Genomic DNA, 12,217 nt, shown 5'->3' with positions numbered 1-12,217 from the left:
GCTGCAGCGGAAAGGTGAGTATACAATTTTTTTTTATTTTAACACATTTTAGGATGAATTGCCGGGAAGGGCTTATATATTTAACCCCTTCCCGACAATTCACCCCGCGCACGCCGGCAGCCCATTGCTTTCAATGGAGCGGCTGTATTGCCGCTCCATTGAATTCAATGGGCAAACATCGTTCTTCTCTGCCACAGCTGTTACAGCTGTGGCAGAGAAGAATGATTTGTCTTCTATATGTTCTCAATGGGGTCGGCGCTGCTGCCGCCGGCCCCATTGAGCGCATATACAGAAGAGAACAGGAATCGCAGATCGCAGATAGGTGCGATCTGCGATTTTTTGTTCTATAATTTATCGGACGAGCGCATAAAAAGCGCTCATGTGTCCGATACCATTGCAAAGCAATGGTTTTAAAAAATCGCCGGACGCATGCGCATGCGCAAATCGCGGCTATAAACGCCCGTCTGACTAAGGCCTGACTGTGCATGCAGACACATCACTAGTAGTAAGGGAGAGAGGGGCTACCACAGGCAAGAGAAAACCTGTCTGCGTCACAGACTACAACAAATTTATGGGTGGTGTAGACCTGTTTGACCAAATGCTTCAGCCATACCTGGTGAAGTAAAAAAAGCAGGGCCTGGTACAAAAAGGTAGCGACCCACCTTATTCATATCACTACTTATAATGCCTATGTTTCTACAAGAAGCCCTGGGAATGCTCACTTTTCTGCAGTTCCAGGAGCAGCTTATTGAGTGCCTTCTGTTTGAGACCGCCGCACCTCAGCAAACTTACGAGTCTATGGAGGTACAAAGGCTCACAAAGCACCACTTTCTATACCCCATCCCTACCACTGAGGTGGTAGGGATATAAATACCCCCAGAAATGGTGCCAGGTTTGCAGCAAGCATGGGAGGAAGAGGGATACTCCATTTAATTGCCCCATGTGAACATTCCAACCAGGTCTCTGTAATTAACAGTGTTTTGAGAAATTTCACACAGTTATGTATTATTAATTTTATCTAAAATTTAGGGAATGCCAAAAAGGTGGTGGGGGATTCTTTTTAGGGGTCAATTTATTATTTTTCTGCATAACTGAGCAATGGGGCCTAGAATTTATTCAGTTGTGCCTTGAAAGCAAATGGGTGTTCCCTCCATTACAGGCTTAGCCATGTGTCCACTACGCAGATTGGGGCTACAATGTAGGTATTGCTGAACACAGAAGAAACAGGGCAATAGCATTTGGACTGTGTTTTTCTTGCTTGAAACAAAGAAACTGTCATGAAAGTGACATATTTGTGAAAAAAAGGATTTTTTTTTCACCTGCTTTATATTCGTGCAAAAAACTGTGGGGTCAGAATGCTTAGTACACACCTAGATAAATTGGCCATGGGTCTAGTTTTCAAAGTGATGTCATTTGTGGGGGCGTTCTATTTTTTTGGCAGCTTCAGGGCTCTAAAAGTGAGCAATGGGGCCTGCAATTTATTCAGTTGTGCTCTGAAAGCCAAAAGATGTTCCCTCCATTACCTGTGCAATAGCCAGTGCAATAAAATTTGAGGTAAATTTCCTAATTTTCCCCTGCTTTATACAAAAAAAGCCAGGAAATTATATTTTTTTTCCACCTGTTTTACATTAATTCCTGCAAAAAATGTTCAGTTCACCCCTAAATTAATTCAATAAGGAGCTTGATTTTCAAAATAAGTCATTTGTGGAAATTTTCTATTACAGTATATACTGGAGTATAAGCCTAGTTTTTCAGCACATTTTTGGGTGCTGAAAAAGCCCCCCTCGGCTTATACTCGAGTCAGATAAGGCTTAAAAAAAAAAACCCTCCATGCTCAACTCCCAGCCGGCTTCTGTGTCTCCGGCGGCGGTGCGGCAGGCTGCTTGAATTCTCTCCGCTGTCATCCCCCGCCGTCCTCTTTGCTCGGCTCTGTCATCCCCCGCCGTCAGCACTGTATAAGTAGGAGCTGTGATTGGATCGAGTGCCGGCCAATCACAGCCGGTGCTCGATCGTTCACAGCCAATCCAGCTGCTTTAGAATTCTCCCTGCCCGGCTTTCAAATCCCCTGCTGTCAGTGCTGTGTAAGTAAGCACTGTGTTTGGATTGAGCGCCAGCTGTGATTGGCTGGCGCTCAATCCAATCACAGCGCTTACTTACACAGCACTGACAGAGCCAAGCAGAGAGGACAGCGGGGGAGACAGCACAGACACAGACGCCAGCTGGGAGGTAGGTATGGAGGTTTTTTTTTTAAATCTAGTATATACTCGAGTATAGCTCGGCTTATACTCGAGTCAATAAGTTTTCCCAGTTTTTTGTGGGGAAACTTATTGTCTCGGCTTATACTCGGTATATACGGTATTTTGGCAGCTTGAGGGTTCTAAAAATGTACAATGGGGCCTGAAACACTTTCAAGCAAAATTTCTGTTTTGAAAACCACTGAGTGCTCCTTTCATTTTGGGCCCCGTTGTATATCCAATCTTCTACAATGAAATGTTGCCAGCAGCACTCAATTAAAGCAAAGGTAACAACCTTGTAGGTTCATCCAGAGTCCATAATGCCACGCCACTTAAGAGTCAGAGCCTGTGACTCAAATATGAAGTCCACAATAGAATAGAAAAAAGTGACAGCATATAAGGTGCAAAATAGTTCCCTTATTTATTCCACCATGAACGCAACATTTTGTAAGCTTGACAAAGACCTATATAGGTCGAAGTGTCGCATATATTTCTGGACACAGAACAAACAGGGGAATCTATTTTGGGATGCAAGTCTTCATTCATATGTGTGCTGTACAAAGAAAACTATCTTTAAAATGGTACAATTGCAAAAAAAATGAAAATCGTTATTTTTTCCTTCTGCTTTGCTTACATTCATTCGAAAACTGTGAGCTCAAAATAAGCAGTATACCCCTAAATAGATTCGTTAAGAGGTCTAGTTTTCAAAATGGGGTCATTTGTGGGGGCTTTCCATCGTTTTGGCACCTTGAGTACTCCGCAAGTGTGTTAAGGGGCTTGAAATACTTTCAAGCAAAATTTCTGTTCTGCCACTGGCTGCTCCTTTTCTTTTGGGCCCCTTTGTGCATATGGACAAACGATTAGGGCCACAATGGGTATATTTCTGAACACAGGAAAAAAGGGGTATCAATTTTGGGATGCAAATCCTCATTTTCATGTATTCTATACCGAAAATACACTGTCTTTGAAATCACGTATTTGCAAAAATGTGAAATTAAATTTTTCTCCTGAAATGCATTAACTCTTGAAAAAAAATCTGGGGTCAAAATACTCAAAAACCTTAATAATTAATGTTAAATTTGTACGTCTCCTAAATAGCTAAAAAAAAATTAAAACGTTTCTCAAATGGGCTTCCAGAATAATGTAAACAGATGGAAATATATATCTCATCAAAAATGTATATAGTATGTTTGCCCTTATTTGACATATTGCAGTTGAAAAAATGAAAAAAAAATGAAAAAGTCTCTGCAGTTTGGGGCGTTTTTAATAAATATACACAAATTTTATCAGTCTATTTTTACCACCTAAACGAAGTATAATATGTGACAAAGATGTCAGAATTGCTTTCATATGCAAAACCTTAACGGAGTTATTCTATGTTAAAGTAACACATATCAGATTTCCAAAATTTTGGCCTGGTCATTAAGGTGTAAACAAGCTTCGTCACTATGGAGTTAACATCACTGATCTTTTATGTGAACTCAACAACGAAGTAAACAAAATTGTTCTAATGGACACATTATTACTGAGTAATAACAATTGGGACACATTATCACTGAGTAATAACAATTGCTGAAATGTGACACATGATACATAAATAACTGAAACTTTTATAAGGTAAAACTGCCAGAATCATATGTTCCTGCGAGACAATACGATTGTTTCACTACAAAAATTGAATCCAGATGATCCAGTTGATGGAATGGTCCAGAGTAAATGCCAAGGCATTTGCAGTACGAGAATTTTGGAAAGATATATTTCGCTATGGTTGGACTGTTGGACTGTTATTGAATCGGTGAACAAAAGGCTGTAAACATCCCTTAAAGGGAATGGGACAAGTATTGTATAAATCAAGTTTTTATGTTAGATATACTTTTTAAGAATTTGGGGAATTTTTTTTTATTTTAATGTTACAATCCATTATCTATTTATCTATCTATCTCATATTGATTGATAGATGGGTAGATAGATAGATAAATCCTAATATGCTGAATATTCACATATTATATTCACATATAATACTGAGTACTAAGCCTAAAATGAATCTACCACTTCCTGCTCTGTAGAAAACCCTACATGCATGCTGACCCCACACATCACACACAACACATTACACACACAGTTCTACTACATCCATCTTGATTCCCACACATTACACACACAGCTCTACTATATCCATCCTGGCCCCACACATTACACATACAGCTCTACTACATCCATCTTGATTCCCACACATTTCAAACACAGCATATCACACACACAGCTCTACTATATCCATTTTTACCCCACACATTACACACACAGCACAATTTTGCTTCTAACCTTTGTTGCATTACAGAAAAGCAATTATTAAAATCAAAAATCTGCAGGAAAAATTAAATTTTCAAATTATTTTGCTCAAGTTGCTAAAGAGCTAACAGAATTTGTAAATGCCATTTTGAAAACTTTGGAGGATGCACTTTTTTACGGGGTCTAATATATAGGCCTCGGAAAGTCACCTTAGAAAGTCACCTGTGGTGCAGATATTCAAAAAAGGGGTTGAAAAGGGAACCTGGAAACTACAGGCCAGTAAGTCTCACTTCTATTGTGAGTAAAATGTTTAAAGAGTTTCTAAAGATGCTACCTTGTCTAGTACCCCAGATTTGGGTACTACCACACTTCTGTAGTTATTTGAGAGTTAAATTGTGTTTATTATTGGGTGTTATAAATGTGGAGTTTAATGCTTTTATAGTGTTGTTCCATGTCTTATTGTGTGGTGTTTACTGACAATCTTCTTCATCCCCCTTAGTGAGTTCAGGACACCAAGCAACAACTAGGGGAGTGGTTAGCTGGGTTCAGCAACAAAAAGGGCCTATGGTTGGTAGAATAGAATCCCCTTACAGGTTGGTCTAGAGTGACAGTTTAAAAAGAGGAGTGGGCGGAGCTTAAGTCAGTCTAAGTCAGAATCTACATCTGAGAGACACGTGGTAGGAACAAGGAAGAGTGAGTACCAAAGCCAAGTTATGCTTGTTGGACAGAGAGCCAGCAAAGAAGAGAGTTAGAGAAAATGAAGACGTCCAGTCAGAAGAAACAGCAACAAGAAGCTAGTGGGAATAAACAAAAAAAACAAGTAAACCTCAATAGTCAAGACCTGAGAATTGAAGCTGGAGTGTAAATTCAGGAAGACAGGAAGGGGAAATTCAACCCCTAAATTCTCAAATCTAAGAAAAGTTGTTTTCAGTTGTCATCATCTGCTCAAGTAAATGTAATTCATGTTGTGTAGCTGCTGCAAAGTAAAGAACTCCCTCTCATCCTGCTAATAAAGTGTTAAAGTGTTTTACCACCCAAGTCTGCTTCCTGGAGTCCCTTCCCACCATCTACAACATCTGTACTGAGGTACCACACCACACTCTGCAGGGGCAAAGACTACTACCCCCATTATTGTTTATTTCTTCACTTTTTGTAAATTGTTTTTGTTCCGAATGGGTCCCTACCTGTATATTGACTGGTGTCATGACAAAATAACACCTTACCCTAACCGACTCCATGGGTAGTCCCTTAAAGAGGTTCTGTCATTAAAAAAAATATATATACAGTATACCTACCTTTTTTCTTCCCAGTCAGTCCACTTACCAGATCTTCATCTCACCTATCGTATCCTGTCTCTTGCAGTCCAGGGGAGGAGGGGTTACCTCACCTCCAGCTGGCTGATTTCTCTGCTTCCTGTGAGGTTATGTACATTCACAGGCAGTCTCCTTCCTGCCCAGCAATGTACACTGCATCATAGTTCACAGCCCAGGACGGGGAGTACCGAGCTATTGCAGAGACTGCTCATGTGCGCTGTCTCTGCAATAGATCAGCATTCCGTCCTAGCCAGTGGGTACAACATCACAGGGACGTGACCTTCACTGAAGAATGTTAGGAGGAGTTTAAAATCCCCTCCTGCTGAAAGGGCTGTATTTGGTTGGCTGAGCGCTCAGCCAATCACAGTCAGCGCTCAGCCACTCATTGAATGACAGCTGAGCGCTGCCTGTGATTGGTCACAGCGCTCAGAAAATCACAGGCAGCATTTGGCCATTCAGTGAATTCTTGACAGCGGCATTTAAAGGGTTAACAGCCACGATCAGCCACAAAGCTTGTTGGGGCTGTTGCTGCCGGGTGTCAGCTGTAAGAAACAGCTGATACTCGCGATGTGTGGAGGGAGATCACACAGATCTCCCTTCATACACGTCCTGCAGCTGCAGGACGTAAAAACACTATAGGGCTGTCACTAAGGGGTTAACAGGGGTTTCTTAAACATTACAATATTACATGTTATATCACTGATTACCTCAGAAGGGTGGGTGATCCGAGGATTATTCTAAATTGCCAGATTGGAATTGGGAAGAAATATTTTTCCCCTTAAATTATGAAAATTGGCTTCTACCTCATTGTAGTTTTTTTGCCTTCCTCTGGATCAGCATTGAGTGGTAATAGGCTGAACTGGATAAACAGTTTTTTCAGCCAAACATACTATGTTACTATGTTTACAATCAGTGATAGATCATTGATCAGATCTTTCATGGAGGCCATAAAATCATTGTTGGTCTGCTGCTACATCCTTCAGTATATCATATATGTGGCTGCTGCAGGCAATCACTGGCCTCAGTGTTCAAATGCCAAACATGCAAGCACCACTACTGAGGCCAGTGATTGACTGCACCTGTTATATGCCTCATTGGTTACAATACCGTCATTCTGACAGTCCCAGCCAATCCTCTAGTGATGACATAACTCATGTGATCACTCCAGCCAATCACTGGCCTCAGTGTTCAAGTGCCATACATGCAATCACCACTACTGAGGCCAGTGATAGACCGCACCTGTTATATGCCTCATTGGTCCCAGTAATGATGCCTGCATGTGCAACATGTGAACACTAAGGCTAGTGATTGTGCACTGGAGCGGCAGGGTGTATGGTGAATTATTTATTTTACAGTGTATCCTGGTCATGACTTTTTTTAAATCCAAGAAAACGCCTTTGTATATACTTTTAATGCAAATACCCTTTTTGATGCCAGTTTATTTATGTCTATTACTAATTAGGCAGATGAAAGCAGAAGATCTCAGCTCTTTGTTTGGAAGAGACAGCAAGACCAAAGACTAGAAGTCATTTCACACTGCATGCTCTGCTATGGTAAGAAGCTTATCAAACACATTGTTTCCCTTTTAGAAGTAGACTATGATATGGAAGAATATAAAGCAATGCCATATGGGACGCACTGTTACAATGAGCTAACCATAAGGCCGTCTCCACACGGCCGGATCTACATTGTGGAATCCGGAGCGGGCGACCGCCTCCAGATTCTGCAGCAAATACCTTCCATAGCATGCTATGGATAAGTAGTTTTTCCTGTACACGAGCGGAAATCAATTGCGATTTTCCGTTTAAGGAGGAAAAATCGCGTCATGCTCTATTTTAGTGCAGATTCCGCACAGACAGCTTCCATTGAACTCAATGGAAGCTGTCCGACCCATGGCCCTTCTGCAATGACATTGCGGAAAGGTCAAGACACCTGCGTCATTGCCCAGCGACGGTGCGGTAAAAGCAGGGATTTAGGAAAAACAAACTGTACTGTGCACATCTGACGGCTCGCCATGGGGACCATCCGTACTACAGAAAAGAAGAAATAAAGATAGGTACGCATGGATGCCGGCGGGCACAGGGTTGGATTCCGCTGCTGGTTCCCACATGCGGAATCCAACCTGGTTGTGTGCAGCCGATCTAAGACCTCATGTCCGCGGGCAGATTGGATTTGTGGAATCCGTGATCGGCACAGGAAGATCCACAGTTCAAGCAGCCCATAGGAAAGCATGGAGCATCCGCACCTCCATGCACTCACATGGATTTGTTTTGCATTTTTTTTGCGTAAAATAATTGCAGCATGCTCCATTTTACTGCAGATTCCGCAGAAATGGGCTCCATTGCTCTCTATGGCAGCATGCATTGCAGATTGGTAGGTAGATACCTCTTTGGTTGCTTGGAGACCGAGCAGGGAGGAAGGGGGAGGTAAGCACTTTGGGTCTTCAATTTTTTTCTACACGGAATCTGTGCATGATGTGGACATCAAGTCTAAATCATAAGGTTTACTCAGTTTGGATACGTAAGTAAATAGAGGTATGGGTAGATGTAGATGGACAGTTTTTTAAATATTTTTTTCAGGGGTGTTTTTGTTGGAAATTTTTGCTTCTTTTTTTGGGGTCGTGTGGGGGGGGCACTTTAGCTAGATATTAGTTTAAAGTTGACACTAAAATATGAGAATACCTAGTAGCAGTGTTTTAATTTTGATGTTTCTAGCTCAATCAGTGGCTCTAGATGAAAGTAAAAAGCATATACAATAAAAAAAAATGCCAAAAAAGTGCTTGAAAAAAAGTCTATTAACACGACTACTGAAAAACAGAAAAGAAGCGTGTGTGTGAATGTAACATGCAGTTTTTGTCAGTTTGTAACATTTTTTGTCCCAGTTTCTGAAAACAAAATGGTTATTGGAATCTCGCAGAGAACACTGGTGTTAATCTTTTCCTGATCCTCTCCATTGTTGGCTGACAGACAGCTGAGGGGCGAGGCTTGGTCAATGAGGTGAGGTTTAGTGTTCCTAGGATTCTATTGCTGACAGAACAATTGTCTTATCGCCAGAGACAAGCTCATGAGAATGCAGAGATGGGGGGAATCTGATAGAACTAGCGATAAAGACTGTTGTGTAAAAAAATACTACAGGCTCTAAAAACTATGGTTGCTCATTTCTTTCATTTTTCACAAAACATTTAGATACAGATGAGTAAGTATTTGCAGGATGATATTCTTTCCATGGCCAGAGATGTGGACCCCCGTCTACACATTGAACCATTATATATATGTTTTCTTACACTTCTTTCTCCTCCTTATGGTTTTATAGACTTTAGGTTATTTTCACTCGGTATGGAATATGCTCTTCTGTCGGATACTAAGCCCCAAAATCCGCAGTTAGTCATAAAATAAGTAAATCTTATTAGTATAGCGCCAACTTATTTTGCAGCGCATTCAGGTAACTTTTATTTATTACCCCCCCCACTAAGCTGGGTACTCATTTTACCGACCTTGGAAAAATGGAAGGCTGAGTGAATCCTGAGCCGGCTACCTGAGCCATGCAGGGATTGCAACCTTCAGGTCATGAGCGAGAGCTTAGGACTGCATTTCACTCTAGCACTCTGCGCTACATGGGACTCAAGTCATGTGGATTTCGGTGCGGAGTTCCAGGACGCCATATTTCACAACTCTGTTGCAGAATATTCTGTTCCATGTGAAAGTACCCTTTAGGGTTTTTATGGTTTTAGATATTTTTTTATGGTTTTCAATTTTTCAGTTTAATTTGCTACATTTTATGGTTGCATGAATGAGATTTCAAGAACTCTCATTCACATGTTGTGTAAAACATCAGCACAGTAAATTAATATGTAGTGTGGATTTTAAGTCCAAATGCCAATTTATGCTGTGGACTTTTACTGCGGATATTAAATGAGGGGATGAAATCTGTAGGAAATCCACAGTATTTTTACACCACTTCCATCGCAAAGTCCAAACTTTTGGGTATGGATTTTGTCACTGCAGATTAACTACAGAAAATCCACAGTGAGTCTGCAACATGTGAACCTACCCAATATTTTCCTGGTGAGATACCTCTCATATAGTGACCCTGTAGTACAAATAGATAGAAATGCCCACCACTTCACAGGATCTGTACATGTAGATTTTAATGTGGATTTTCTAACTGAGCTGTTGCCACCTCTTAAGAAAATCCATGTCAAACTTGTGTTTTATATACAGATTTTGAGGTGAATTTTTAAAGTCCCCTGGTACAAGCATCGAGTCATGACTGACTCCTAAGGTGATGGCACATTGTGACGTTTTCTTGGCAAACTGTTTTTTTGGGGTGGTTTGCCATTGCTTTCCTCAGTTATCTTTTACCCCTAGTAAGCTGGGTACTCATTTTACCGACCTTAGAAGGATGGAAGGTTGAGTTAACCTTGTGCCAGCTACCTGAACCAAACTAGGATTGAATGTGCAACCTTCAGGTCATGAGCAAGAGCTTAGGACTGCATCTCTGTTGCTCTAACACTCTGCACCATAAGGGGCTCATAAGATAGGGAAAAATAGGGAGAGAGGGAAAAAAGTAAAAATGAGATAAAAGTATTTCGGCTATAACTTTTACCGAGAGTAATGATCTAATCCTAAAATTACATGCATAGCAGCACTCTTCAAAGAGTTTGTACCCATTCAGAACTCGTTAGAAATTTCCACAATATTGAAGATGAATGCAACAATTCCAAGGATTCCCTCAAGTGTGAGATAAGTAACAGTAAAAGTATCTGAAATGAATGTCTAAAATGAAATCTAACATACTACAGATGTGTCCTTTTTTAACTTTCCACTTGGTTCGACTTATCCTGATATGTGGGGCATGTGATGACCAATTTTGACACAAACATCATTTTGCATTACTCTGTCTGCTATATTTATCTATTTGTGACCATCCAGTGGTTGTAATGTGAATTGCAGCCTGTTGGGGGTTTTCCTAGCTTGTCGCATTAATGTATTGAATTTGTATAGTGAGAAATTGGAGTCCTTAAGAAAATTTGTGGAAAACTAAAGAACAGCTAACTTTTTAGATGACTTTTCAGAATAAGCTGCAGCGTGTATACATCAGGAATAACACTATTTATGGCCATTATATGACTTGTAACCTATATTTTACCCATTTCTCCTCTGCAGGTTTTACATCTGTTAGTGCAAACCAATATCTGCTATACGATATGCTTTTGGGGTCCAAATTCAATGTTAGGATAATCTGAGCTCAGGAGAATAACTATCACCACATCAACTCTTACCGTAATCAAATGTATCTGTTTATAGATTGACAGGCCTCAGGTTTTATAGGGGCACATATTCAATTACAATAATTCAAATCTATTAATTCAGTTATTACTATTGGTCAAAAGAAACAAACATAATATGAATATGCAAGATAAGGAATTTAACATCTAAAATGCCTATCAAACACACGCAAGCGCAGATTTGATCATACATGATTAACTTCTTAGAACAGTAAATCTAAACAATAAGTTGTTTAGAGAGAATGTTTAGAAACATTTGTGAACAGCTAGGAACAGGTCAGTTTGACCTGCCGGCCAGTCTAAATGCCACAGTAGCTATATTCTGGAGCAAAAGCCTCAAGGCTTATTAAATAACCATTTAATATCCATAAATCCTCCAGAAGAGGACAAATGAATATAGTGGAAAAAGAGACACAGAAGATGGCTACTTGATGCAGAAAATGGCTACACATAGGATAGAACATGGAGTTATATTTATTTCACTAACACATCTAATTTTCATCTCTCTCTGAACTGGTGTAATCGGCTTAGCTGTTGTGTTGTGTTCTATAGATTGTACACAGAAAACTTCAGATCCTGCTCTCTAAATGTCTGTAACACCCATGCAGACATGAAATCATCAATGTGCAGTAAGAGGGAGCAGTGGAGATGTGATTCCTGCAGCTAAAACACAGCAAGCAGTGACTATTAACTTACAGACAGTGTCTGTGCAAGTCTTTCCTCTGTACTGCTCTCGATACATTTCAATGAGCACAATAACTCATCCCACTCCCTTACATCCTGTTCTAATGTCAATCATTTGACAGCAGGCAGTGACAACAAGCTAAGAGCAAGAGAGACCCCCTAGTGGCCAACATTCTAGAGTGATTTTTCAGCACAAATCCCCATTTTAGGTAAATAATTAAATTGCATTTTTTCTAGTTATCACACTGGCTACTATACAAGCCATATACAAGTATATATTCTGTGAGTTGCCCTTGTATTGGAAAGTCCTAGTCAACTAGGCTTTCCAATACAGTTAACAAAAAAGAGATGTTGAATTATACCTCCCAGACATATGTTAGAACAATATTCTTTTGACATTGGTTCAGTTC

At 40.3% G+C, this 12,217-nt stretch overlaps 1 protein-coding gene across 1 annotated transcript in view; it reads left to right on the top strand.

Annotated features, from left to right (window-relative positions):
* LOC136586666 (collagen alpha-4(VI) chain-like) overlaps window positions 1-12,217 on the top strand; it is a 192,238-nt gene that overhangs the window by 144,436 nt on the left and 35,585 nt on the right. Inside the window, exon 37 of the mRNA XM_066584828.1 lies at window positions 7,299-7,389. Coding sequence (XP_066440925.1) covers window positions 7,299-7,389 — 91 coding nt within the window. The remainder of the gene's footprint in view (window positions 1-7,298; window positions 7,390-12,217) is intronic.

The sequence above is a fragment of the Eleutherodactylus coqui genome, chromosome 12 (assembly GCF_035609145.1).
Source record: "Eleutherodactylus coqui strain aEleCoq1 chromosome 12, aEleCoq1.hap1, whole genome shotgun sequence".
In the NCBI taxonomy this organism is placed as follows: Eukaryota; Metazoa; Chordata; class Amphibia; order Anura; family Eleutherodactylidae; genus Eleutherodactylus; species Eleutherodactylus coqui.
The sequence above is the reverse complement of the archived record's forward strand: the minus strand, read 5'-3'. Positions and strand labels throughout refer to the sequence as shown.